The sequence below is a fragment of the Ammospiza caudacuta genome, chromosome 11 (assembly GCF_027887145.1).
Source record: "Ammospiza caudacuta isolate bAmmCau1 chromosome 11, bAmmCau1.pri, whole genome shotgun sequence".
Taxonomy (NCBI): Eukaryota; Metazoa; Chordata; class Aves; order Passeriformes; family Passerellidae; genus Ammospiza; species Ammospiza caudacuta.
Genome location: NC_080603.1, coordinates 27429074 through 27456041, shown reverse-complemented (window position 1 = coordinate 27456041; position 26968 = coordinate 27429074). Strand labels below are relative to the sequence as shown.

Here is a 26968-nt window from a genome sequence, read left to right as displayed (position 1 = left end):
TGCTCATGCAAAGCTGATTTCCTATACTCATAGGGGTTTTTTGAGCCCAAACTGCAGCACTGGCAGTTGTTTCTGGCTGTGTGTCTCTGTCAGTCAGTCTGCCCTTTTCTGCAGAGTCAGTTTACAGAGCAGGGAACTTTTCCAGGCCTAAAAAAACAAAGTGATGGTTCAGTGAACCTTTACAGTGTAATGGTCTGCCCTTCCTGCAGAAGTGTTACGGGAAGAGAGCAGATCTTGGAATGTGAGCAGCTCCCTGAGTGTGTGAGCAGCTGGCTTGGGCTGTCTGACCCCAGCCTGATGTGCTGGGAAAGCACTGAGTTTGTAAAAAATGTCCACCCTTGGATCTGTTTGGACTAAAACAAAAAGCAGTGGCAGAAAGATATTTATGTCCCTATAGCTTCTTTATTAAGTAAAATGAAGACATTCAGCTCCAGAGCCACTCTCAGAAAGCTTTAGTGATACTTTAGGCCCTGGTATATTTTTCCTGTACAATAATAAAATCAATTTAAAAAAAGCTGCTCTGAAAAATAAAGCTGTAACAGAGATTATATTTGTATAGAGCAGGTTGGTGGCCTTCAGCTCTTACTTTGGTACAGACAGAAATGATTTGTTGCTGTGTAAAAATCATGGAAAACCAGCAAACCTTTCTTTCTGCATTTAAATGTACCAGAGTTTTTACACAGCTGTACTTGAATGTTCCTAGACGGCTCCGTGGTGCTCTTGCCTCTTGCTGCACCAGCACTGAGGGGGTGGCTGCAGTTTGGTGTGGGGCTGTTTCTGTTCATGCAAGTCCAGAGAAGCCTGTTGCTGTGGCTTTGGGCCTGTTGGATGGTCCTGTCACAGACCCAGGGCCTGGAGCTCCAGGGTGTGCTGCTCCAGGCTCTGCCCTGTGTGTTCCTGAGATCCAGGTGGGTCGTGTCACACCCCGATGCCATCAGCTGGGACAGTTGGATGGTCCTGTCACAGACCCAGGGCCTGGAGCTCCAGGGTGTGCTGTTCCAGGCTCTCCTCTCTGTGTTCCTGAGATCCAGGTGGGTCGTGTCACACCCCGATGCCATCAGGGCATCAGCTGGAACAGCACACAGTGAATATATTGCCACATGCAATACTGGGTTTAGGCAGGGAAGTAGCACCTGGTGTTTTGCTGAGCCCCTCTCCTGCTGGCTGCTGGTTGTCCTGTGCTCTTGTTTCTCTGTTTCTTCTCTGTTCATGAATAATTTCCTGAAATGTGTGCTATTGTGGAGACACAAACCTACACTATGTTTATGCTTTCCCCAAGCGTATTTGATCTTCTGGATTTAGAAATTTCAACCTCACTTGAAGCTTTCATCTTGAGGTGCAGTTTTTGGTACAGCTTTTCTCTAAAGGGGAGGCAGAGGAAAAAATAAATAATGGGGTCGAGGCAGACGTTTGCTGCAGACAGCACCAGAGTGAACTCCTTGGCATAGAACAGCGATTTTTGGGACTGGCAGGTGAACTGGGAGCTGGTCTGGCTCAAGGTGTATGGGGTCCTGCAGAGGTGGTAGGGCACAAAGCAAATGACAAACACAAACATGATGGTGAATATGTTCCGGCTGGTTTTTCTCTTGGCTGTGTCTGAGTTCCTCTGGAATTTTTTGTAAGAGCTGTATATTTTTTTGGATATAGAAGTGTAAAATACGATTAGCAGGAAAAAAACAATCCAGAAAATCCCTGTGCAAATATAAGTTGTTGCCTTGTGCCACTGTCTGCCAAGCTCGCTTTTAAGACCTATACATTTTGTGGAGTAACTGTCCTTAGTGATTTCATTGGTTAAAATCATGTTTGGAAATGACACAATCATTAGTACCAGCCATATGATTGCAGAGACCGCCTTGCTGTAGTTAACTGTGTGGACGAAGGAGGTGAACAAAGGCTTGACGATTTTGTAGTACCTGTCGAAGCCTATGAGGCCGAAGAAGGTGATCCCGATGTACATGTTCATGTAGAACACGACGGCCGAGTACCTGCACACGAACAGGCTGAGCCGGGCAGGGGCAAGCCCCGAGTCAGCGAGGATTTTGAAAGGGAACGTCAGGCTCATCAGGAGGTCGGCCACGGCGATGTTCTTGAGATAGACGATGAAGCTCTTAGTGCTGGGCACGTAGAGGAAGACCCAGGCTGCCAGGGCGTTGAGCGAGAGCCCGGCGAGGAAGATGAGGCAGTAGAGCAGCGGGATGACCGTGGTGCTGACCACCGTGCTGTGGCTGCAGTTGTTGCCCGAGGGGCTGCTGCTGGAGTTGAGCATCTTGCAGTATCCTCATTCCTGGAAGCAGAAAAAGAGTGTCTGAGCAGGGCAGGGTGGTGCTGGGCTTTCTGCTGCCTGCTCTGAGTGTTCTGCCCTCAGTTCCATGCAGGCTCAATGTGCCCCTCACAAACAGCCACGTTCCACAGCTCAGCATTGCAGCAGGGAATGGAGAGAGTTCTCTGAGCGGGGCCATCTCACCTTCTGGTGATGCTCCAGGTTGTTGCTTTGAGCAGAGGACGCATTTCCCTCTCTGTTTGACTTTAACCCCTTACCTTCCAGCCCAGGGCTGCCCCTTTCCTGCAGGCATGAGCCCCTGTGCTGGGAGCTGGGACTGACCCATGGCAATCTGGTGACTCAGGGTTAATGAGATGTGTTTTTTAAACGTTAAATGTGGATTTTTAATATTGATTTGCCATGAAACACGAGGGATGTGAATATTCCTGGTCAAAGTGTTCTGTAAAAGCTCCTGTTAGTCAAGGCTGGAGATACCCAGCTATGGCAATATACCCCAGTGTTCCCTTCCAAGGAACTTGCATGTGCAGCTGGCAGAGCTCACTTCAAAATTCCAGCAGCCCAGCAGTGTGTCTGTGTTAGTTTGTGATGTGGGAGTTTGAGCTGGCTTCTCAAGTCAGTCAGATTTACATTTTAAAGAATCTCCAAGAAGAAATCACATCTGCTGTCTGCTTTTCTTTGCCAGAATGTTTGTGGGGGTGGATTATCCTCTGTGGGGAGGGCAGAACAAATATAGATATAAATATAATGCTGCTGTATTTGGCAAGTGAAACCCTGGGCAACTGGAAAATATGTGCCTTGGAGCTGGGAAAAAACCCACCTTGTCTTGTAGAAAATAACAAATTTCCTTTTATCCCCATTCTGAGTCGGTAACTGATGTCTCTGTGGAGTGGGTTGGAGCCTGAATGCAAGCTTGCAGTAGCTAGAAATTGACATTTTTTCTCAAATAGGTAAAATGGTCTCCTTTGGTGTATTTGTGTCCTGTACCTCTTGCAGATGGTGTGAAGGCTGATCAGCTCAGGTGGGCTCTGGAGCGTGGGGTGGGTGTGTTGCCCTGAGACACCCAAAGCCTGCACTGAACCTTGTCCTGGTCACTATCCTGACAGAGCAGCACCTTTCCTCCTTTGCCATCAAGGCATTTGGTTTTGTTTGGCTGGGGTTCTAAACGATAAAGGTGGTTTGGAGTGTAGGTATTAAACTACCACATGTACAGGTGTGTTAGAGCTGGGAGGTTATGAGGGTAGAGCTTGGGGTGATACTGCTGAAATCAGAAGCATCTTCTGGAAAGGCACTAATAGCAAATGGCATTTTAAATTAAATAGCAACACACTGTATTTAGAGCTGTTCTCTCCTGCTGTGTCCCTGCTCCCTTTCTCCCTCCAGGCTGTCTCTGCACGCGGTGCATTAAGAACTTGCTCCTTCTCTGCAGGGTTTTCTACAGCCAAGAACCCCCAGGTGGGTCTGTCTGTGCTTGGATTTGGGGGTAGGTATTAAATTGTTTACAAGTTCACGAAGTGTGTTTTGTGCTGAGGCATCATACAACAAAGGATTATTTCAGAACTGTGTGACTGCAGATGTGGACACCAAATCTTTGTGACGTCCACTGTGTCTGCGCAGCACAGAGGACACCCTAGATGAGTTTTACATCTGAAACCAGCAGATTGATCAGCTGTGTGTCACTGAGAGGGGGCCACTGGCCAGGCCGGGCTCTGTCCATCCTTCCCTGTCATTGGCACGTCCTCACCTCCCCTCAGCTGCCTGCTGTGGCACTTTGCTGAGGGTCTGGAGCGCTGCCCATCCCCGGGCACGGGGCTGTGCTCTTGCTGGGACACCTGTGGGGGACACAGACACAGCCCTGTGTCCTGGCAGAGCACACCTGTGCTGCTGGGAGGCTCCCACGGCACACAGGGGGGGTGTCAGTGCCAGCATTTGGGAGGGGGCACACAGAGTGTGTCAGTGCCAGCATTTGGGACAGGTGGCACAAAGAGTGTGTCAGTGCCATTTGGGATAGGTGGCACACAGTGTGTGTCAGTGCCATTTGGGACAGGTGGCACACAGAGTGTGTCAGTGCCATTTGGGGCAAGTGGCACACAGAGTGTGTCAGTGCCATTTGGGGCAAGTGGCACACAGAGTGTGTCAGTGCCATTTGGGACAGGTGGCACACAGAGTGTGTCAGTGCCATTTGGGACAGGTGGCACACAGAGTGTGTCAGTGCCAGCATTTGGGACAGGTGGCACAAAGAGTGTGTCAGTGCCATTTGGGATAGGTGGCACACAGTGTGTGTCAGTGCCATTTGGGACAGGTGGCACACAGAGTGTGTCAGTGCCATTTGGGACAGGTGGCACACAGCCTTTCGTACTCAAGCAGCTGTTCTTGTTTGAATGCTTGGGCCAGCATAAAGTACATCGATTCTGTGAATAATGTCAGCTAGTTGTGCAAAACCAGCAAACTTGATTCACCATATGGCCAAGATGGATTGGGTAAAGTAAAAAAAAGTTCTGAACTTTCTCAGTGTGTAAATCGTGTTGTCTTGGCACAGCACACCAAAGGGAAGCTGCATAAACCATTAGAAGAGCTCTGTCCCTTCTGAGGTCACGCTTGTGCTGTCCCCTGTGACTCTTCCACAGTAGCATTAAGGCAATTCTTGACTTCTGTGACATGGCTGTCAAGTTTCAAAGTTCACCCTGCTTTACTGAACATAAGAATAATATTTATAAGTTGTTTTTTAATTTATTTACCCTGGCCTTACCAGAAGTTGTGTTGTTCCAAGTACACATTTTAGCTATTTATGGAAACGAATGCAGCTGTTTAATAAATATTAATACAGTTACTGGGTCAGGAACTGGTGACAGCGGTCACTATTGCCAGAAGTCTTTTTGAACTGCAAAATGGAGTTAATCAGGGGAGGCAATCAGGGTGGATGGTACCTCTGATGTTAGGAGGAAGCTGCAGGAGGAAGAGGCACCACACACACCACAGCCATTGCAAGTTGTGCTGAGTGTGCTAAAAGAAGAACCTTATTTTAAGATTTTCTCTCTGATGTGGTCGGAATGTTGGTGCTGTGGAACTTGCAGTGCTGTCCGTGCTGTGCAATGCAGTGGAAGGCAGCTGTGGGTGTCCCTGTGGGGCAGCTGTGGGTGAGGCTCAGGAGTGTGCTGGGGACTGCCCGGGGGGAGCCTCCTCCCCGAACCCCAGGGCATCTCTCAGCCTGGTGTGCCCAGGGCTGCTCTGAGCCTGCCCTGTGTGCCCAGAGAGGAGCCCAGCCCGGGGCTGTGCCAGGGGGACCTGCAGGGCTCCAGCTGGAACGGCTGCTCTGCTCTGCAGGGCACTGCTCACCGTGCCTGTGGTTGGGGCACTGGACTTGTTGTGAGTTTGCCAAGAGACTGAAATTTTGTTATTTACTGTTCTTATTATGACATTTGTCATAGGGCAATGTCTGGGCTTTAATACTTAAGAGAATAAAAGAATGCAAAATAATGGGATATTTTAGCCTCTGGAAATGGCATGTTGGGTGGTAGCTGTTCTTGTTTGGTGTAGAATGTAGTGGAGGAAAACGGGACGAATGCTGGAATTAGGATGGCAGAAAAAACCAAAGGCATTCCTGTTGCAGGAGGCAGCGAGGGAGGATCTGCTGTGGGGAAAGTGGGATGAGTTAGGAGGGCAGAAGGAACGGGTGGCGTTCCCATTGCAGTAAGGGAGGCTCTGCCGCGGGTCAGGCAGTGCCCCTCTGTGCTGCAGGCAGCAGCGCAGGGCTGCAGGCAGCGGTGCAGGGCTCAGTGCAGCAGTAACCACCGCTGTCTCTCACCCGTGCCCACCAGCTCCTGCTGTCTGGGCCCCTCAGGTGTGCTGTGCAAGGACAGAGCACACACAGAGCCGTGCCTCTCCCCAGCTGCTCCCTGTGGCAGGGCTGAGAACAGAGTGTGTGTCCCGTGGGGTGGCCCTGGTGACACGGGTGTGCTCTGTCTGCACGGCTGCCAGAAATGGGACGGAGGGACAGGTGGGACTGCCTCTGTGCATGTTAGCAGGACATCCCCCTTGTGATCCCAAAGGCCAAATGCAGAGTGCTGTGGTGAGGAGGGACAGAGGGTGGGGTGGTGTCCCTGCAGTGTTACATCAGGGAGAGGATCTGTGATGTTCTCCCGGCACCTGCAGAGCTGCTGGAGCTCTCAAGGACACAGGGACAGAGCCAGCAGGTGCACGGAGAGGAGGAGATAAGGTTCTGCATTTCCATTACAGCATGGCTCCTCTGGGCGCAGTGTCAGGACACCTCAAGGGCAGAACTGTACTTCTGTCTGGCAAAACTGCCAGGGACTGTTTCATTTCTTCTTCCTGTCCAGCAGCCTCTGTGCTCTCTGGTATCTGAAATTTAACAGCTTTGTCTTCCTCATCAGCTGAATTTTTCATTCTCTTTTTATGTCTGACTTTTAGACAAGAGTATGCACTATTCTGGGCACACTTTTAACCTTAAAAGATTGTAGACTGACGTATTCGCGCAAACCCTGATATTCAGATGGAAACTTGGACAATGCCTTGAGCTCTTTGCATACAGCATAATTTTCAGAACTAATTCAAATACTCAGTTTCTTAAATTAAGTCTCAAAATTCCTCCCCTGAGAGCCTTCCTATCTCACATCAGTTTTCATACTGGAATTAGGGAGTGGTGGATGTGAGAGGAAATGTTAGGTCAGGTAAGAGTTGCTTAAGAAGGTAATAATAATAACAATGACAATAATAATAGATTGTAATGAAGGAAAATAACAGGAGAGAGATAAACCCCAAGAAAAACAAGTGGGTCAGCTTTCCTGGCATGCCCTTCTGCACTGGCAGGGCATGAGAAGCTGCACCTGACTTGGTGCAAGCCCTGCTCATCAACAGCTAAACCATCAGGGTTCATCAGAGAACCATCGCTTTCATCCCAAACCCAAACACATTTCTGTACCAGCTACTGGGAGAAAATTAACTTTATCCCAGCTAAAACCAGAGCCCTGCGTCAATAAAGCATTTTAATGATTATTAGTTACATTGTCCTAAAACTGGGTTTTTAAAGTAGTAAAACGTGGCTCAAGAAAGTTTTCCCCTTTAATATTATATTTTAATGGTAGTATTTGTCATTCAAATATTTTAAATTCAATTTTCTGATGTTTTAAACTATGAGTTTCATATAGTTACATTTTCTCAGCCATAAATGAAAACAAAACTAGTTGCTTAAGAAAAATATCTTTTTAAGGCAGACAAGAAGAATCCTTGCCTGCAGGTTCTCTGTCTGCTGGCACAGCTGGAGCCTGCTCCATGGCTGAAATAGTAGTTTCTGTACCGGTTTCGTTAGTTAGTTAGTTAGTTAGTTAGTTAGTTAGTTAGTTAGTTAGTTAGTTAGTTAGTTAGTTAGTTAGTTAGAACTGCTTGTTTGTTAGTGGTTGGCAGAAGGCGCGGACGCTCGCCTTATTTGCCGATTTAAACAGTAAAATTGCGGTGGCAGTTACTCAAAAGCACGCGAGGGTGTTGGAGCGCGTTTGCAGGGGACGGGAGCGGGTGCTGGAGGCAGCGTCTCACCTGGGCAGCGGAGCGGGGCGGCTGCGCGGTGCCTCCGGGGCTGCGCCGCTCCGAGAGCTCCGGCCGGGGCTGAGCGGGGATCGGCGGGAGCCGCCCCGGGGATGGATCGGTCAGGAGATCGGCCGGGGACGGATCGGTCAGGGAGCCGCTCCGGAGATGGGTCGGTCAGAAGGATCGGCCGGGGAACTCCCGGGATGGATCGGTCGGGGAGCCGCTCCGGGCACGGATCAGCCTCGGAGCCGGTCCCGGTCCAGCCGTGCGGAGCCGCTCCCGGGAGCCTCAGCCGCTCCTGCCCGCCCGCCGTGCCCGCGCCCCGCCGCTGCCCCAGCGCAGCCCTGCGAGGATTGCGGAGCAAAAGGGGAAGGGCTGGCGAGCCGGGCCGTGCCCCTGCCCAGCTGTGCCCCTCTCTGGCTGCGGCCGTGCCCTTGGCCGTGCCCTTGCCCAGCTCTGGCCGTGCCCCTGCCCAGCTGTGCCCTTGCCCAGCTCTGGCCGTGCCCTTGGCCGTGCCTTTGCCCAGCTCTGGCCGTGCCCTTGCCCAGCTGTGCCCCTCTCTGGCTCTGGCCGTGCCCTTGGCCGTGCTCTTGCCCAGCTCTGGCCGTGCCCCTGCCCAGCTGTGCCCTTGCCCAGCTCTGGCCGTGCCTTGGCCGTGCCCGGCTCCCGGCCCGCAGCTGTCCCCGCTGCAGAGCAGCGCCGAGCGCCTTTCGGGACAGAAAGTGCAGCTGGCACAGCAGCCGGAGGGCTGGACTGCCGGGCTGGATGGAGTTTGCTTTTCCGAAGCTGTTCCCAGGGCTGGCCGCGACCTTTGCTGTGACGCATCCTGCCCCGAGAGCCGCGGCTCGGAGCTCGGCAGGGCTTGAAGCGGAGCCGCGGGCTCGCGTGGTGCCTGCCGGGGCTGGGACACGGCGTCTGGGGATTCGTGATGGATCCTTGGTGCTTGGCTGTTTCCTCTCTTCTTTTTTGTGCTTTATTATTTTCTTTTAAGCTCAAACACCTGCTTGGCTTCCTCCCCTCCTCTTCCTCCCAAAAGTTTTGAAATCAAGCACAGAATTAGTGGAAATGTATGGTAATAGAAGAGCTAGTATCTTCTCTGTGGAAGTAGGAAAGGACTATATATTCTGAGAGAGAGCTGAGGTTTGGGGAGATAGATAAATCGAGGTTTAAATGTTTATTTAAAAACTGTGAAATATGTACATTGTGTACCTTAGAACAAGTAAACATTTAGTGCAGGACTTGAGCTCTGCTTGACAGTGTGTCACCTAAACCCTACAGAAAACACACAATTCCTCATGGACTTTGCTTCTGTGAGGGTTTATCTGTGTAAAGAAAGGGTCCAAAGCCACGGGGAAACACATGCACCTTCTCCCTGCGTGCTGCTGCCATATCCACATGCTTTACATGGGGCCACTGTGAGCTACCCTGAACCCCCAGTCCTTCCTTCTCCAGATTTCATTGATCATCTCTCAGTGCAATAAGGAGTATCTTGAGAGGCAGAACTGTCTGCACATTCTTGTCCATACTCTTGTCCCCTCTCCATCCTGAGACTCACAGCCCAAAGGTGCAGTGGTCAATCCATGGCTTTGGGGTTGGGTTTGGGCGTTGGCTTCAGTGACAATTTTGTACTTTCCCCATGGATCAGGCTGAACAAATGGGGCATGAGGCTTCTCAGGGGCTCCCCAGAAGACACCAGGCAGCCAAGCTTCTCCTCTATTTCCGTGCACCCTGTGGTCATTTCTTGAAGCAGGGATGGGGAGGAGTGAATCAGATAAGGCTTTGGTTTAAAAGCCACAGGCTCTCTAAGAGAGAGAAGCCCCAAAGAAGAGGATGTGCAATGTTCTCCAGTGTAAGATGCCAGTCTGTGATGGATTAAATGTTGCAGCACAGTTAATTTTTTGCAGTGAGAAGTAAGCAGTTGTCCAGGGCAGAGGATTAAGGGCTCAAAGAGAGGGTGGGGAGCCTGAGCTCTGTGTACAGCTTCACCCCATTGGAATGGCTCTGGGCAGCTGGGCAAACCCAGGGGTTGCTCTGTTGTACAAACATGGGGATTTTTCCAACATGCCAGCCAAATCCAATGTTTAAGGATCTCAAGATACGGCTGCTGTTTCCAAAGGGTTATAAAGTGGGCAGTGAGCATGGTCACTAGAAGGCCCCGCACTCTGCCATGCACTTTAGGTGGCTGAAGAACAAACTGATAATGTATTTTACCTTTAGCCATACAAGTCTGCTTCTTCCCACAAACACCAAAATTTCCAGCTGCTGGCTGTGCTATTGAGAGAAGCTGTTAACCCTCTGCCCGAGCTGAGGGCCCAAGAAGGGAATGCTTTGCAGGATCCTGGTGGTGGGTTTGTGCCCCAGAGAGGGGAGAGCGCTGCTGGCGTGTCCCAGCGGGTCTGTCGTGCTGGCAGCGGCGCTGGGCTGGTTCGGCTCCTGCCTGGCTGCAGCGGCAGCGCAGGGAGGGCTGGCAGCTCTGCAGCCCTGGCTGGGCTGACGGGTGCTGCCGGAGCTCTGAACGCAGGGGCTCCAAACGCAGCCCCAAGCCTTGGCCATGGGGAGGGGTGTCTGTGCCCAGCGTCTCTCCTGTGCCCTCCCCAGCCCAGCTGGCAGAGCTGCCAGTGCTGCCAGCCCTCCTGAGCACGAATCCATGCAGGTCCTGGGCTATCAGTGGCCAGCGCTGGGAACTGCTGAAAGCAGGATGAGCAAAAAAAAAATGGTTTTTAGGATAATCCCCCCAGAAGCCAGCTAATTACAAAAGTATTGCAGGACTTCCAGCTGTGTTTTTGCCCTGTCAAATCTGCCAGCAAATGTTTTCTGCTCGGTTTTGTTTGGGTGATGGGTGGGTGCCTGCTGAGCCCTTACAAGGATCTGTCTGGGGCTCTCTCATCAAGCTGTGCCCACGTTTGGGTGGCACCACTGCTGCTCCAGGCTGGTGTTTGCCCTTAGGGGGTGGCAGGAGAGGGGACTGGGCTGGACTGAACTAGAAAACCCTTCATGTGGGATCTGATCGAGTAATTTTCCTTACTTAGTCAAAGCAGGCTTTCCTGCAGATGGTCCTCTTGTCCTTCAGGCACAGACAGCAGTTTTTCTAGTTGCACATTTGTACTTCAAAGGCCATCGACATAATTTTTGACTTCAGAATAATGCATTCTACATCTGCAGCCTTTCCAGGAAATGGGGATCTTTTGATTTCATTTTGTGTGCAAGACAAACTCTCCTCAAATACTGCACAAATAACTCCTTTATCTTTTCCACATTTTTCTTTCCTTTTTTTTTTTTTTTTTTTTTTTTACCTCTTTCTCATTCTTCCACCATTTCTGGTCACAAGGTTAATATCTGTCACAAGGTTAATATCTGGTCACAAGTGTCTTGATCACAAGCCTATATCTGGGTGAGCACTGGGCATAGATGAGGACAGAAATCTTGTGAAATGGTGTCTCTTGTGGGGAGGTGAGGAGGCCAAACCCGTCCTTCTGTCCCTGCAGTGTTGTGTTGGATTCTCATGCCCCAGTCAGATGCAGAATTGGGGTACCTTTTATACCTCAGTAGCCCCTGATGTGTGAGGCTCTGTGGTGGGACTGCAGCCCAACCTTCCGGCGTCTGTGGGTGCTCTGACAGGGCAGCTGTGTCGGTAGGGGTGGGTTTGGTTTGCAGAGCATTTCTGGTTAACACAGACCACAGGGCCCCATCCGCCCCGGCGCCTGCACCACGGGCCCCTTGGCAGGTTGAGTTTTGCATTTTCTTCACTGCTTTATCCTTCCAACCCTGGCCTCCATGGCAGGTTGAGTTTTGCATTTTCTTCACTGGTTTTTGCTTCCAGCCCTGACCAGGCTGGGTGAACCTGCCACGGCCACTCTCTTTGTCAGTGCTTTCCCACTGCTTCATCCACCTCGAGAGTGGTGGATGCCAATGCAAGGACAGATTTTTAGAAATTTGGTGGGTTTAGTTTCCTTTTTTAGGATTCCTGTGAAGCTGCATTGGTATAAAGTCACAGGAAAGGTCATTAGTAGAAAAACCACAGAAACCGAGTGCAAAATAAATGTGATGACAAAAGTCCTGCAGCAGTAGTGATCTGGAGCTGACTCTGAGTACAGGTTCAAATCACATTTCTGCCACAATAATGCCCTGGCATGGAGAGCTCTGCCTTGGCTATTCAATCAGAATATGAAAGATATAATTGCATTTGAGTTACAAACACTGTAATGCACATCTTCCTGAATGTAAAAAACCCCAAATGTTAATGAGTTGTTCAGGAATTGCTCCTTGCATTCTTGGATCAGATCTGCTGTTGTAGTTCCACCAGAAAACTGTGTTTCCTCTTAAAAATGGGACTCTGGGGCTGCAGAGCCAGAGTTTATATCCATGTCTGCTCTGATGAGGCTCTCTGAAAGGGCAGTCACAGGTCAGAGACTTTCCACACAACTTCCTTGGGGCTTTTTCTTTCACGATGAACTCTTAGAGACCAAATTTCCATGTCAGATCTGGATAAATTAAATATAGTTATCTGGTACTTGGGGATTGGGATGTTGTTGTACAATTCATATTTAGCCCTGGGAAAATACTTCCCAAGGAGCATCTTCAAAGAGCCGTCATGCATGTGGGTGTGCACGAAGCAGCGACCAGATTGTCACAGATGCACCAGTCGAGGACAGCGGGCTGCTCTGGGGCGGCTGTGCAGTGCAGGGCTGCATGCATGCATGGCTGCATGCAAGGCTCAGGCTGCAGCACTGCCTGCATGCGGGGCTGCTCTGGGGCGGCTGTGCAGTGCAGGGCTGCATGCATGCATGCCTGCATGCGGGGCTCAGGCTGCAGTGCTGGGTGCATGCAGGGCTCAGCTGCATGCGGGGCTCAGGCTGCAGCGCTGCCTGCATGCGGGGCTCAGGCTGCAGTGCAGGGTGCATGCAGGGCTCAGGCTGCAGCGCTGCCTGCAATCAGAGCTCAGCTGCATGCAGGGGCTGCTCCTGCCTGGCCTGCGTGCAGGGGCTGCATGGCTGTGCCTTCCCTTCCCACATTTAACACGGATTTCCCTTCTGGGACCCTTCCCAGACGCTGCTGATTGCTTCATGCCTGTGTCCCTGCACAGGGGGAATGTTCAGGCTGAGCTTTGGAGGGCACCATGCCATCACCTGAGTGCAGCTGCTTTGGGTGACTGAGTTTTTGGTGGAAAGCTCTTATGTGAGGGTTCAGCAGTTTCTCTCCTAGGGGGAAGCACCATGAAAATCTATCCTTCAGTTGAAAATTCGTGGGCAGTGAGAGGGGCGGTGAGTGTGCGTCCTGTCGGGAGGGCACGCAGCACACCGGGGGATGCAGGCACAGGTTGTGTTTGCAGCCCCCCTGCGCTGCCCCAGCAGCTCCCCCCGGGCCAGGGCCGGCCCCAGCCCCTGCTCTGCCTCCTCAGCTGCCTTTGGTGCCCTCTGCTCGGGACCAGCAGGGACATTGCCCCTGAAGGGGCTCCTGGGGCTTTGCTGGGCTTGCGGGGGAAGCCCACCGCCCACCTGGGAAAAGGCCGTTGTGGATTTAACACAGCAACCATCAGGCACAATTTAACAAGCCATAAACCCTCGGTGATCGACACTTGTGAAAGGGAGACCAGAAGCACTCAGCCTTGATTGGCTTTAACCATATAAGACCTGAGGGGACAGACTTTGGTTAGGAACGTCAGTTCTGTGGGCAGATCTTCCAGTCCTCAATGCTATCACTCCATTTCATCTGGTGCTTGTCAGAATTTAAGCTATGCAACCCAGTCCCCAAGCTGGCTCTCTTAATATGGTTTTGTACGTGCATGGACTGCTCAGGGTGCAAGATGGCAGATTTGGTCCCAGAACTTGTCTGCTGTGTGCGAACAGTTTTCTACAAAGCTGATTGAGAAACAGGGTTTATCTGTGGTATTTTAGCTATTTAAAATATTTTTATTTAAAGTAGGATAAATAGCTAAAGTATTCTGACTTCCTTACCAGAAATACTCTCTCCTAATCATGTAAGTGGTTTCATAATACTTGCATTAATCCAAATATTATCATACTTACATTTCAACTTCTTAATTATTCATAAACCGAAATCTAAACCTAAACCAATAGTGTTAAAAAAAATAGAAGAAAGAAACTGCTCTTTCAGTGGAAAGCTTTATGAAAGATGTTCTCATGCGGAGCTTAATTTTGTCATTTGGGTGCTGCATTTTGAGGATTTTCTGGTGTGTTGTTTTTTTGTGTGTGTATGAGAAGGGAAGTGGTTGGAGTGTCAGACAGTGGCCGATGGGCTGTTGCCATCTCCTGCCTGTGCGGCTGCACTGCACCGGGCTGGCTGTGAGCGCAGGCTGCTCAGGGCTCCTGACAGCTCCAGCCTGCCTTTGCCAGCTCGGTCAGGTTTTGTGCCAGCAGTTTTTGCTCTAAACAAACCTGATTTAGTCCCAGCGAGCCCAGGACAGACTGACCCACGTGGGCATCGCAGGGTGCAGAGGGTTCAGTGCAGGTGCCGGGTGAGGGACACGGAGCCCCGGGGCTGTGGCACAGAGCCGAGTGGCACCAGAGCCCTGCCCTGGGCACACCGAGGGTCCCCACGGGGCCTGTGCCACCTCCTGCCCTCCCCTTCCCCTGCTGCCTTCTGCAGACCCTGGGGAACAGGGTTGCTGCCAGTGGGTCTGCTCAATGCCAGAGAGCCCATCCTGGCTGCAGCCTCCTGGCCCGGGGCTGCCTTCTGAGCCCAGGCAGCCTCATGGTGGCCCCAAACCAACCAACCCTAACCAGCCAGCCTGCCCACCCACCAAAACACCCCAGCCACATGGAGTGATGACTTCCAAACCAACCAACCAACCCTAACCAGCCAGCCCGCCCACCCACCCACCCACCCAAACCCCACGGAGTGAGCCTGATCCCTGCGGGGATGGAATCTGAGGTGGATGTTGCTGAGCTGGCACAGAAAAGCTGAACGTGTCTGCACATCTCTCAATGAGATTCCGTGGTCAGACACTTAGAGACGTTTTATTTACATGATATACAAGCACCCTCACAGGTCAGCACAGTCTCTGGGGTGCCCTCAGACGTCGGTGTACTCGTGGTAGATGCGCACCTCCGACCTCCTGACGCTCTGCAGGGACCTGATGCTCTCACTCCTGGTTCTCATGTTGGATTTCCTGAACAGCCTTCGAGAGAATGATCGGCACATGAAAAAATAAATGATGGGATCCAGACAGACGTTGCATGCGGACAGGAACAGGGTCATTTCCTTACAGTAATACAAGATTCTATGTGCAGAGTCATCTAAAATTTTGTCCAGATGACTGAAAGTGAAGGGTATTCGGCACAAATGGTAGGGCAAAAAGCAGGTGAAAAACACAGCCACGACAACCCTTATACTCTGGTTGTGCTTCCTCTTCCGGCTGGAGGAGCTGATGAACTGTTTGCTGGATTTGTAGATGTACCTGGAAATGGCAATGTAGCAGCCTATCAGCACCACCAGCACCACCACGAACATGCAGGTGTTGATGTAGATGACGGCCGCGTGCCACTTGACTCCCAGGGGAGACTTCAGCTTCAGGCAGTCGTCCACGTTGCGCCTGGTGGGGTAGCCGTTGGTGAGGATGAGGTTCGGCAGCGCCAGGAACGCCATCACCACCCAGACGCAGGCCGACAGCACCTTGGTGAAGGTGATGCTGTACATGCGCGAGTCCCCAAAGGGCTTCACCACCTTCAGGTAGCGGTCGATGCTGATGAGGCCCAGGAAGACGATGGTGGTGTACATGTTGGCGTAGAACAGCACCGTGCTGTAGCGGCACAGGAAGGAGTTGAAGTGCCACGGCCCCAGCCGCGAGTCCTGGATGATCTTGAACGGGAACGTCAGCGTCATGAGCAGGTCCGCCACCACAATGTTCTTGAGGTAAAAGATGAAGCTGGTCTTGTTCCTGATGTGAAAGAAGATCCAGACGGCCAGGCCGTTGAGCAGGAGGCTGGCCAGGAAGATGAGGAGGTAGAGCACGGGCAGCACGATGGTGGTGAACTCGTCCCGCGCCGCCGAGCTGCCGTTGGGCCAGCTGCTGTTCTCGGGGCTGGGGCGGCTGTCTGCGGGACAGGGACACCATGGCAAGGATTTAGGGTGCTTTAGGGGTGGGGACAAGGGAGGGAGACAATGGTAAAGCTTCATGGGTGGGGACAAGTGAGGGAAACTACAGGTAAAGCTTCATGGTGCTTTATGGGTGGGCCAAGGGAGGGAAACTACAGGTAAAGCTTCATGGTGCTTTATGGGTGGGCCAAGGGAGGGAAACTACAGGTAAAGCTTCATGGTGCTTTTAAGGTGGGGACAAATGAGGGGAACAACAGGTAAATCTGCATGGTGCTTTACAGACAGGACCAAGCAAGAAAACAATGGTAAAGCTTTATGGTGTTTTACAGATGGGACCAAGCAAGGAAACAATGGTAAAGCTTTATGGTGTTTTACAGATGGGACCAAGCAAGAAAACAATGGTAAAGCTTTATGGTGTTTTACAGATGGGACCAAGCAAGAAAACAATGGTAAAGCTTTATGCTGTTTTACAGATGGGACCAAGCAAGGAAACAATGGTAAAGCTCTCTGCTGCTTTACAGACTTGGCCAGTTTGGAGCTGCCCTCTCTGGCAGTCTGAGGCTGCCGGGTGAGCCATAACTCAGAGCTGCGGGTTGTCAGCTCTTGGCTTTCTTGACAGAGTGTGACTTGTGAGCTGAGATGTTTGTCATGGGACAGGGCTCTGGAGGGACTCCTCAGGCCTATCAAAACGTGAATTTTAACTTGGTTTACTTAAATGCACTCAAAAGTCACAGTCTCTGGGGGATTTTAAGATTTCATATGTAAATGTTTGTGAAAAGCTTATAAACTGTGCCATAAATGTCAGTATGTTTTGTTTCATGTTGTTTATGCTCTGACCTTGTCTGGTGAGGCCAAGCAGGCTGGCTGTGGGGCAGGCTGGGCAGTGCTCACACAGCCGTGCTGCAATGACTGATTTCTTTCAAAAGCTGGTAGGAACTACAGTAATAAAATAAACACTTATCAATCTCTTGTATTTCCATCGTTATTTTACCTGGCAGTTTTCCATAGGACAAATTGTACCCCATCCTTTGTGTTGCTGTAGGTTTCCGGCTGAAATGCTCTTCAGGAGTCCCACTGGCAGCCGTGGGTCTGGGATGCAGCAGGGCCTGTGCCAGGATGATGTTCTGGGGAAAGAAAATCCAAATTGAAACCAAAGGAAAGTAGAAGAGCCCACCTTGGAGCTCCTGTCCATGTCCCCTGCATGAGAGGAGCCCTGTGACAGGAGCTGCCTCTGGAGTTCCCAGAGAGGGAGGTGAGGTGGCTGACACTGCACAGTGGTTCTGCTGTCAGGGCTTCATTATTGCCCTCTTCTTGCTCATTTCAGTGAGTAGATTTTTTTTTTTTTTAATCATCATTCACTTCTTGAAGCAAAAAAGTTTTATCAGTAATTATGAGATATCTGTGTATAAGTTCATAGTGTATTCCCGAAATTGGGGTGGAAATGGTGGAAATGACAAGTTCCTGTTCCTTTTTCATAGAAACTGGCACACAAGGAGCACTGAAACCTGCAGAAACTCATTAATGCCATATGGCATCACAATGTTTGATATTGTCAAAAGGGATTTTGCCAGTACCAGTTTGTAAGGCTGTTCTCCAAATTGTTCTTGCCTCAATCAGTATGCAAATGCAGTAACTTTTCTGGGATTCATTTTTTGCTTACAAATTTTGCTAGGAAAACTGGCAAATGGTTCAGATCTCACCAATTCCACAAGACCCAACTGTTCTCATGGGAACAAATAGAGGATGGGATTCCTGCAGCCCTTTTGCAGATCAGAACTGTTCTCGGTGCCATCCCCATGTAGGAACTGTATTGTGTGGCACTAGGTGGCACCAAAGCAAGTAATGGTGCGTGAAAGCATCAGTAAAAACCTTTAACTTGGGTATTTTAACCTTTTTACCAGTCTGGCTTCTTGGCTGGCGCTGTTTGCTCTGACAGTGACGAGGCTGTCAAAGGGGTTGCAGGTGTTTTGTTTTCTGTGTGTCTGAGCAGCAGTAATCCATCATTGCTGTAGTTGTAATAGTCCATCCATTGCTGTTGTTGAGGATTTGCAGCTCTCTTTTCTGCCCAGCAGGCAGAGATCAAAAGAGTACGTGATTTTATGAAAAGATGCATATCTAACTCCTTATGTAAATAAGGTGCTTATTTCCCTGCTTTTCTGGGTTTCTTTTAAGTCTGCATAATTCCTGGCCCCTGGAAATCTCCCTGTTCTCAGGCTCTTCAGGCAGGTGCTCCATGAAACCCTCAGTGCAGGGAAGGCAGGAGGTGCTGGATGTGGTACCTGGGGTTGGAGCAGAGCAGGAGGGGCTGCTGTGTGCCCTGTGTACCCCTGGGAATGCTGCAGCATGGCTGGGGCTCTGTGTGCCCTGTGTACCCCTGGGAATGCTGCAGCAGCATGGCTGGGGCTCTGTGTGCCCTGTGTACCCCTGGGAATGCTGCAGCAGCATTGCTGGGGCTGCTGTGTGCCCTGTGTACCCCTGGGAATGCTGCAGCAGCATTGCTGGGGCTGCTGTGTACCCCTGGGAATGCTGCAGCATGGCTGGGGCTGCTGTGTGCCCTGCTGTGACCCTGGGAATGCTGCAGCAGCATTGCTGGGGCTGGCTCTGTGTGCCCCGGGCTGCACACAGCTGCTGTCCCTCTGCAGTGTCCCCAGAGCCATTCCTGTCGTGGCCCTGCCGAGCCCTGCCCAGGGCGGACCCTGCCCTGTGTCCCTGCCCAGGGAAGCTGTGACCACCCTCAGACTGCCCAGGGACGTCCAGGCCCCTGGAACCATCCTGGGAGCTGCGTGCTGGTGTGCAGGCCAAGCCTCTCTGTGTCTTCTTGTTCCTGATGGTTTTGGTGTCAGGATATGTCCCGAAATGATCTCAACAAACGTGGCTGGGAACAGAAAGCAGCAAACTGTTCCCCAGTGTGAGCTGTGCCAGGGGGCTTTGGGCCCTGTGCTCAGCACTCCTGAGCTCAGCGTTGCTCTGGTGGCTGCAGGGCGGAGCAGAGAGGCTGCACCTGCACCTGCCTGCCCTCCCCACACACCAAACACCTCCTGCAGTGCTGGTGGGATGCTCCTGCTGCAGAGCTGCTGTGTGATGGAAGAGATGCAGAGCTGTGCTCCTGCTGCAGAGCTGCTGTGTGACGGAAGGGATGCAGAGCTGTGCTCCTGCTGCAGAGCTGCTGTGTGATGGAAGGGATGCAGAGCTGTGCTCCTGCTGCAGAGCTGCTGTGTGATGGAAGGGATGCAGAGCTGTGCTCCTGTACCACAGAGCTGCTGTGTGATGGAAGGGATGCAGAACTGTGCTCCTGCTGCAGAGCTGCTGTGTGACAGAAGGGATGCAGAGCTGTGCTCCTGTACCACAGAGCTGCTGTGTGACGGAAGGGATGCAGAGCTGTGCTCCTGCTGCAGAGCTGCTGTGTGATGGAAGGGATGCAGAGCTGTGCTCCTGCTGCAGAGCTGCTGTGTGATGGAAGGGATGCAGAGCTGTGCTCCTGCTGCAGAGCTGCTGTGTGATGGAAGGGATGCAGAGCTGTGCTCCTGTACCACAGAGCTGCTGTGTGGCGGAAGGTGGGATGCAGGGCCATGGTCCTGCTCAGACTCAGCAGTCCAAAGGTGTTTCCAGAGTTCCCTATCAAAGCCTGCCAGGCTGAGGGGTGCTGTGGTGGGCAGAGCACTGAGAGCAGTGTGGCTTCATTATTTACACACTGGGGTAGTGATCAAGTGTAGAGCTGGGGTAGCTGTCCTCTGTAGCTTCATTCTTTCCAACAAAGCCTGCTACATTGCAGATTCCAGGAGTAGGAACACATTTGTTATATGGAGAATTCACTCTTTTTCATGTGTTTTATTGCAACAAGAGATGAAGACTGTGCTCTCTTTGAAGAGTATTTTAGGGTATTTTGCAGATGCTCGCTGTCTGTGTACTCTAGTTGTGGACTTTTTACTTGTCTGAATACAGTATTTTTGTGCTCAGCAGGGCTGCCTTTCCTCTCCTTGTCCAGTTTTCTGGACACTTTCCTCACCAATTTTATCCTAAGCAGCTGTCTCAGTCTGCTATACAAATGTATTCTGCTTGGAAGGCTTTGAAGATGCACTAGAAGCTGCTGCTTTATCCAGCAGCTTTGTAAAGCAGAATACATTTTACTTCTTGTAGCTTCTGTGCTTTGTCCGTGGTTGATGAGATAATCTCTTGCTGCTGATGCGGACAGACTGGTTTATGTGCATGACTGATGTAACCTCAGAGAAGAAATGAAATAATAGGCTGAATGGCAGCCTTCAGTGTCGGGTGGATAGGGAATGACTGCAGAGTTCTTCTGGTGACTAAGGCTTTAAGTTACCTTCCTGTTTAAAGAAATTGTACATCCTCAAATCTAATCTTTTTTCATCTTATTTAGAACTTTTTAGAGTTAGAAAACTCTCTTTGTGTTCTAGACCAGCTGTTCTAGGTCATGGGGCTGCAGAGTCTCAAGCAATGTTTTTTATTTGGACCCATAACTTGTTGGTGTCTGCCTCCTTGCCTCCTGCTGCACCCATCACCGTAAGGATGGGTAAATGACAGGGTTGGTGCAGCAATAGACATGTGGGGCAGATATTAAACCTGCCCTAGGCTGCTGCAAAGCCTTCTTTCCTTTGCCCATCAGAACCACATCACAGAGTTGTTTGTAAAGATGCAGGGGGAAAGCACTGGTGCAGGGCAAGAGCTTGTGTGCATGGAGCTGCTGCAGGCAGGCCTGAGCCTGTGCCTCTGCTCTCTGTGTCACCCACACCTGTCCCATGTCCCTGTCCCTGTCCCTGAGCAAGCCTCCATGCTCTGTTTGCCCTGCCTGCATTCCTTTCTTTGTCTGAGTGCTGTCTCCTGCTCCCTGCAAGCCCAGTCCCAGCTGCCATGGCACTGCCGCCTTTCCCTTCCTGGGAGGCTTCTCTCAAAAATGGTCCAGCTCCCTTTTGGTGGAGGAGCACGTTAATGTGCTGGTAATGCACAGTGGAATAACCTGAAATTCCTGTTTGAGTCGCTGCCTGCCTCGGTGAGTTGCCCTCTTTGCTGGGCTGTGCACACTCTGAGGTTCTGGTGTTTTTGTAGCACTCTCTGATGGTTCTGGTGTTTTTGTAGCACACTCTGATGGTTCTTTCTGGTGTTTTGTAGCACACTCTGATGGTTCTTTCTGGTGTTTTGTAGCACACTCTGATGGTTCTTTCTGGTGTTTTGTAGCACTCTCTGATGGTTCGTTCTGGTGTTTTGTAGCACTCTCTGATGGTTCTGGTGTTTTTGCAGTACACTCTGACGGTTCTGGTGTTTTGTAGCACACTCTGATGGCTCTTTCTGGTGTTTTGTAGCACACTCTGATGGTTCTTTCTGGTGTTTTGTAGCACACTGATGGTTCTGGTGTTTTTGCAGTACACTCTGACGGTTCTGGTGTTTTGTAGCCAGAACCTCCTGGTGCTGGCCCTGCAGGGTGGGGTGGGAGCTCCTGGGGTCCCCCGTGCTCTGAGGAGTGCTGGGGCCCCGAGCAGCCCCGGTACTGAGCGTGGGGTGTCAGAGCCAGCAGGGTCCCTTCCTTGGCTGGGAGAGGGTGAGAGCAGTGCCCCCCGTGCCCCCCGTGCCCCCCGTGCCCCCCGTGCCCCCATGCCTGTACAACTGTCCCAGCTGTGGCTCGTGCTGCCCCTCTCCTTAGTCCTAGCCAGAAATAGGAACCTGCATCTGCTCGGAAAGCTGCTCCAGCATCTGGCACAGCACCCCTTCTGTGTTTCAGGTTCCTCCTCGGGCTTCCCCCAGCTCTGCTCCCGCATGTCTCAGAGCAGCATCCTGCCCTGGGAAGCTGCTGTGCAGCCGGCTTCCCTCTGCCTTTGGCTGCTCTCTGGGACCCGGGCCCTGCCCTGTCCGTCTGTCCTCGGGAGGGACAGGAAGGGCAGTGGCCAGGGGGCACCCCTGCCCGGCCGTGAGCTGGCATCCAGGTGGGGATGCCCACGGGAGCAGCCCTCCTTGGCTCTGTGCTGGGACACGCTGCTGGCAGGGAGCGGTGTGGGTCCCCATCCCTGCCGTGCCCAAGGGACCAGGGTCCCCATCCCTGCCGTGCCAGTGTCACCTGTGCCCTGCAGAGCCCCCGCACTGGCACCGAGTGACAGCAAGGCTCAGTGCTCCTCTGGGACAGCTGGGACTGCCACGGGTGGCTGTGCCCGGGGTGGCTGTGCCCGGGGTGGCCGTGCCCATGCCCAGCTGTGCCAAGGGCTGGCTGTGCCCATGCCCAGCTGTGCCCAGGGTGGCTGTGTCAGGCCCTGGCTGTGCCCAACCTGGCTGTGTCACCTCTGAGGGTCATGGCAAGGTACAGCTGCCCTGCTCCTGAGGACTGCAGTGGCTTTTGCATGAGGCTGAGCGCTCTGCCCACACAGCTGGCATCACCTGGGCAGCAGGAGAGCAGCTGCTCTCACTGCAGGAGAAGCTGGGTTGCAATTGCTGGCTGATTTTTGGAGGGGATAGAAAAAAAGAGAGCTCAACACAGTGGCTGGCAGAGCTGGGATAATGAATGTTTTCTCATAAGGCAGCCTCTAATTAGCAAGGAGGAAAGGAGCTCTGGAATGTTTCCTTTGCTCCTTTGCAGAAGATGCTGCTGTTGGTTGTGGGAGCAGCCTGGGCCCTGCACAGAGGCTTTCCTTGGCCCCCACCCAGGATTCACCCCTGAGCTGCAGCCCCGTGCGCGACCACGGGCAGGGCAGGGCCCAGAGCCCCCGTGCAGGTGAGCAGGGGGCCCTGGCACTGCTGCAGAGCGTGGTGCCACGCTGGCAGTGCCATGGCACGGGTGGCATGTGCCTGTGCCCTGTCACTGGTACCTGTCCCTGTCACTGGTGCCACAGCTGCCATGGGAGAGCTGTGGCTGCCACACTCTGCTGCCCACCAGCAAAGGCCACAGTTGAGATGGTCAGGCTTGAGTCAGAGGTTTTTACTGAAAAGATCCGCTTTTAGGTTTGCTTATTTCACTGCACAGCAAAAAACGTTAAGTAAAAATTTCAAAATGACACTTTAAAAGAATCAAGATGTCTGGGGCACAAACACAGAAATGCAGTGTGTGATTGGTAGCACTGCACCTTCATCTGTTGGACCTGTGTCTGTTGTGCCTCTATCACATCCCTCAGGGACCACTGTGAGAAAATATCTTGGGAAACAAAAATAATTATTGGTATGTGCACATAGCCACTGCCATTTAAGCCTTTCAGTAACTCCAGTCTAACTTTCAGGCATTTTTCTTTGTGCTGAAGCAATTTCTATTGATTTTTTTGTATGCAGTCCTAATTCACATCACAGGAGCACCAAGAAATCCACGTGTGCCTGTTTCTCTGTGCTCCAGTCCATCCTGCTGCCACACCATGCTGTTTGCTACTCACAGCAGCACCACTGCCTGAAAGAGGAAGGAAAGGACACGGGGATTTCAGGGAGAAGTCCAGCCTGGTGCAAGGCCGTTATTTCTGGGGAGTTCTGCTGGCTCTGGGCACGGCATTGGGCACAGCTGTGGGAGCTGCTGCCCCTCCTGCCCCCCAGCTCTGGCTCCTGGCACCGAGCAGTGCCTGCTGCTGCAGGGAGGGTGACACAGGCTGGTCCCAGTGCAGTTTGTGCTGCTCAGCATCTGCTGTCCCTTAGATGCCACTGACATTGCCTTGAGCAAGAGCCAGAAGCAGTGGTTGCGGCAGCACCCTGTGTGAGGTTCATTGCTGGTCAGGAGTGGAAACCCAGTTTCTGATGGTTGACAGTGCAATGTTTGAGTTCATTTAAGGTGCTGCGGTATTTTTTTCTGTTGGAAAGGATTAATGTTGAAATGTATGGATGGATCTTGCCTCCTTTCTCTGGAGTTCTCCTGGCAGCCCTGGGTTGGTGTCTGCTGCAGCCTGGGCTCCCGTGGAGCTGATACAGGTGTGCCGAGGGTCTGGAGCTCAGGGTGTGTCGGGTGTGTTTCCACCAGCCCCACTCTGTTGATAAGACTGCACAGTTCAGGTTCAGTGCTGTAGTTGGGGCACAGGGGGCTTGCCTGGCTTCTGCTGGTGCTCACTGGACCAAAGAGGAGGCTCTTCTGGAGATTTGCTTTGGGAAGGTGAGCAAGGGACTGCTCACCAGGTGAGGAGAAGGAGCATTCCCAGTGCCTGGTTCCTGTCCTGACCACTCCAGGGCTCTGTGCCGGGGGCTGGGAAGGAGCCTGTGGTCTCTGCAGTGCCGCTGTGGTGTGGAGCTGTCGGGATGGAGCCCCGCTGCCCTGTCCCGGGGCTCCCGTCCCGTTTGGCCGTGCTGCCCCTGGGTGTCCCCAGGGTGTGTGGAGCCAGGGGAGTGCCCGGGGTCGGGTTCTGGAGCCCGGCACGGGGCTGTGTGTGCGGGGCCGGGCTGTGTGTGCCGGGCCGGGCCGTGTGTGCCGGGCCGGGCCGGGCTGTGTGTGCGGAGCCGGGCTCTGTGTGCCGGGCCGGGCTGTGTGTGCCGGGCTGTGTGTGCGGGGCCGGGCTGTGTGTGCGGGGCCGGGCTGTGTGTGCGGGGCCGGGCTGTGTGTGCGGGGCCGGGCTGTGTGTGCCGGGCCGGGCTGTGTGTGCCGGGCCGGGCCGGGCTGTGTGTGCCGGGCTGTGTGTGCCGGGCCGGGCTGTGTGTGCGGGGCCGGGCTGTGTGTGCGGGGCCGGGCTGTGTGTGCGGGGCCGGGCTGTGTGTGCCGGGCCGGGCTGTGTGTGCGGGGCCGGGCTGTGTGTGCCGGGCCGGGCTGTGTGTGCGGGGCCGGGCTGTGTGTGCCGGGCTGTGTGCGCCGGGCCGGGCTGTGTGTGCCGGGCTGTGTGTGCGGGGCCGGGCTGTGTGTGCCGGGCTGTGTGTGCCGGGCCGGGCTGTGTGTGCCGGGCCGGGCCGGGCTGTGTGTGCGGGGCCGGGCTGTGTGTGCGGGGCCGGGCTGTGTGTGCCGGGCTGTGTGTGCCGGGCCGGGCTGTGTGTGCGGGGCCGGGCTGTGTGTGCGGGGCCGGGCTGTGTGTGCCGGGCCGGGCTGTGTGTGCCGGGCTGTGTGTGCGGGGCCGGGCTGTGTGTGCCGGGCCGGGCCGGGCCGGGCTGTGTGTGCGGGGCCGGGCTGTGTGTGCGGGGCCGGGCTGTGTGTGCGGGGCCGGGCTGTGTGTGCCGGGCCGGGCTGTGTGTGCGGGGCCGGGCTGTGTGTGCCGGGCCGGGCTGTGTGTGCCGGGCTGTGTGTGCGGGGCCGGGCTGTGTGTGCGGGGCCGGGCTGTGTGTGCGGGGCCGGGCTGTGTGTGCCGGGCCGGGCTGTGTGTGCGGGGCCGGGCTGTGTGTGCCGGGCCGGGCTGTGTGTGCCGGGCTGTGTGTGCGGGGCCGGGCTGTGTGCCGGGCCGGGCTCTCTGGGCTCCGAGCTCCCTCCCTGCCCCGGGGCTGGGACACGGGGCTGAGCTGGGACAGCCCCGAGCAGCTGACCAGGAGCAGGAGGAGGAGGGCTCGCTGCTGCTGCTGCCCAAATTGCTGTTTTTCTCCCCCAGCCCGGTGCACACACACGGTGTCCGTGCGGGACATGCCCGCACACCCTCCAGCCCCGGTTCCCCTGCTCGGTCCCTGTGTCGGGGCTGTCCCCGGCGCTGCCGTCCCTCCTCCCATGGATGGGGAGCCAGGAGAGGCCCTGCCGGAGCCCCGCGGCTGCTGGCCCACCCAGGGCAGAGCAGGGCAAGCTTCCCCCAACCAGAAAAGTGCTGGTGGCGCCGTGCTCAGGGCCAGCGCCTGCGAGTGAATCAGCGACACCAGCCAAAGGCTGCCTGGGCTTCCTGGGTTCCCTTTCTAAAGAGGGTTGCAGAATTCTTTGAAAAGATGGAAAGAAGTGTGAAGTGCTGCCAGTTTCCAGATGCAGCACTCAGGAGGGGCTGCAGGCCCCAGAGTGCACAAAGAAGTGATTTTTAACAAACCCTCGAATCGCGCTGCTCTCCCAGCGCTCCGTAACCGACAACAACCTTCCCAATATGAGATCTCCATAAAAGACAGAGGTTTTTGCAAGCACCTCAGATATTTCCCAAGCCGCGAGACTCATCAGATCAGTCTGCTCATTCAGAGCTATGTGGTTTTTCCAGTGAACCTGACAAGTTTTAACATGACTTGAATGAAGTACGAAGGAAGAGAACATTTATTCTCCTCATATAGAGAGAGAGCTCAAGTTTGCTTTCCTGTACTGAAAGAGGTGAAAGGGAATACAGTAAAAACCCTTTTAAAGCAAATTCAGATACTGTATTTGCTGAATTTAATTTCATATGAGTTAAGTTCTGTCAGGAAGCGAGTTACTGAAACAATGGACCCACCTGCACTTTGAGTCGTATCTGAGAAGGAAGGATCAGTAGAAACCGAACTTTTTTGCCACCATGAATACCATGTACGAGTGAATAAAAGGTTGGTAAAGGCACGCTATTTTGAGAACGTTTCAGGCTTCGAATTGATCCAGCATTCAGTTTATGGTTCCAAGTCTGTCTTTCAGCACTATATCTGAATTCCTGTTTTTCCAGCCAAGGGTGAGAAAGTGCTAGCAGATTCACTGAACAACTTATCGAATGCTTTTCGGATGATCAGAGCTCGCTTACCTGTCACCATCGTCGCCTTACGCTCTCGGAGCTGCATCCCAGAGGCGCCTCAGACTCCTGCAGAACCCATCCTGGAGCTACACTGGGCAGGAGAGAAATTCCTGGGAGAGGGCAGCCGAACCGACCATGGCTGCCAGCAGGATTTTTGGGCTTCCGATGGCTTTTTTGGGGGGGATACCTGCTCAGAGAGTCAAAATTCCCCTGGCCAGGAGCAAGTGGAGCAACTGGCTCTCTCATTCCTGGGAATGACTCACATGCCAGGCTAGGGAAGCTCCCGCTCACTTCCTGGCTCCAGCGCAGCCGGGACGCAGACAGTGATTCACCTGGGAGGGGGAGCGTGCTGGGGAGGCTGCGGAGCCCGCAGGTGCTGCTGCCTCTGCACTCGCTGCCAGCCTGCAAATCTGGTGCTGGACACATGGAAATATCTACTGATCGAGCTTATCTTGTCAATTATTAATTTGATTGTATTTATATTGCCTTTAGTGTTGTGCTTTGAACCGATCCTTCCTCCTAAATAACGTGCAGGATGAAAATGGAGCTCCGG

At 53.1% G+C, this 26968-nt stretch overlaps 2 protein-coding genes across 2 annotated transcripts; both read right to left on the bottom strand.

Annotated features, from left to right (window-relative positions):
• Positions 1–403: 403 nt before the first annotated feature.
• On the bottom strand, positions 404–8057 carry P2RY14 (purinergic receptor P2Y14). Its single transcript, XM_058812351.1, has 2 exons — positions 7829–8057; positions 404–2284 (listed from the first exon to the last, which is right to left on the bottom strand). Exon 2 carries the CDS (start codon positions 2264–2266, stop codon positions 1253–1255), a length of 1014 nt encoding a protein of 337 aa, XP_058668334.1. The 5' UTR covers positions 2267–2284; positions 7829–8057; the 3' UTR covers positions 404–1252.
• A 6775-nt stretch (positions 8058–14832) lies between these two features.
• Positions 14833–26640, bottom strand: GPR87 (G protein-coupled receptor 87). The gene is made up of 3 exons (XM_058812437.1): positions 26425–26640; positions 16866–16998; positions 14833–15873 (listed from the first exon to the last, which is right to left on the bottom strand). The coding sequence occupies exons 2-3, from the start codon at positions 16897–16899 to the stop codon at positions 14852–14854; spliced, it is 1056 nt and encodes a 351-aa protein (XP_058668420.1). The 5' UTR covers positions 16900–16998; positions 26425–26640; the 3' UTR covers positions 14833–14851.
• Positions 26641–26968: the final 328 nt, after the last annotated feature.

Coding starts and splice junctions, on each gene's coding strand:
- P2RY14 (XM_058812351.1), bottom strand. CDS start 2,266: ATGCTCAACTCCAGCAGCAGCCCCTCGGGCAACAACTGCAGCCACAGC.
- GPR87 (XM_058812437.1), bottom strand. CDS start 16,899: ATGGGGTACAATTTGTCCTATGGAAAACTGCCAG. Junction 15,874..16,865: donor GTCCTATGGAAAACTGCCAG/GTAAAATAACGA, acceptor CCTGTCCCGCAG/ACAGCCGCCCCAGCCCCGAG.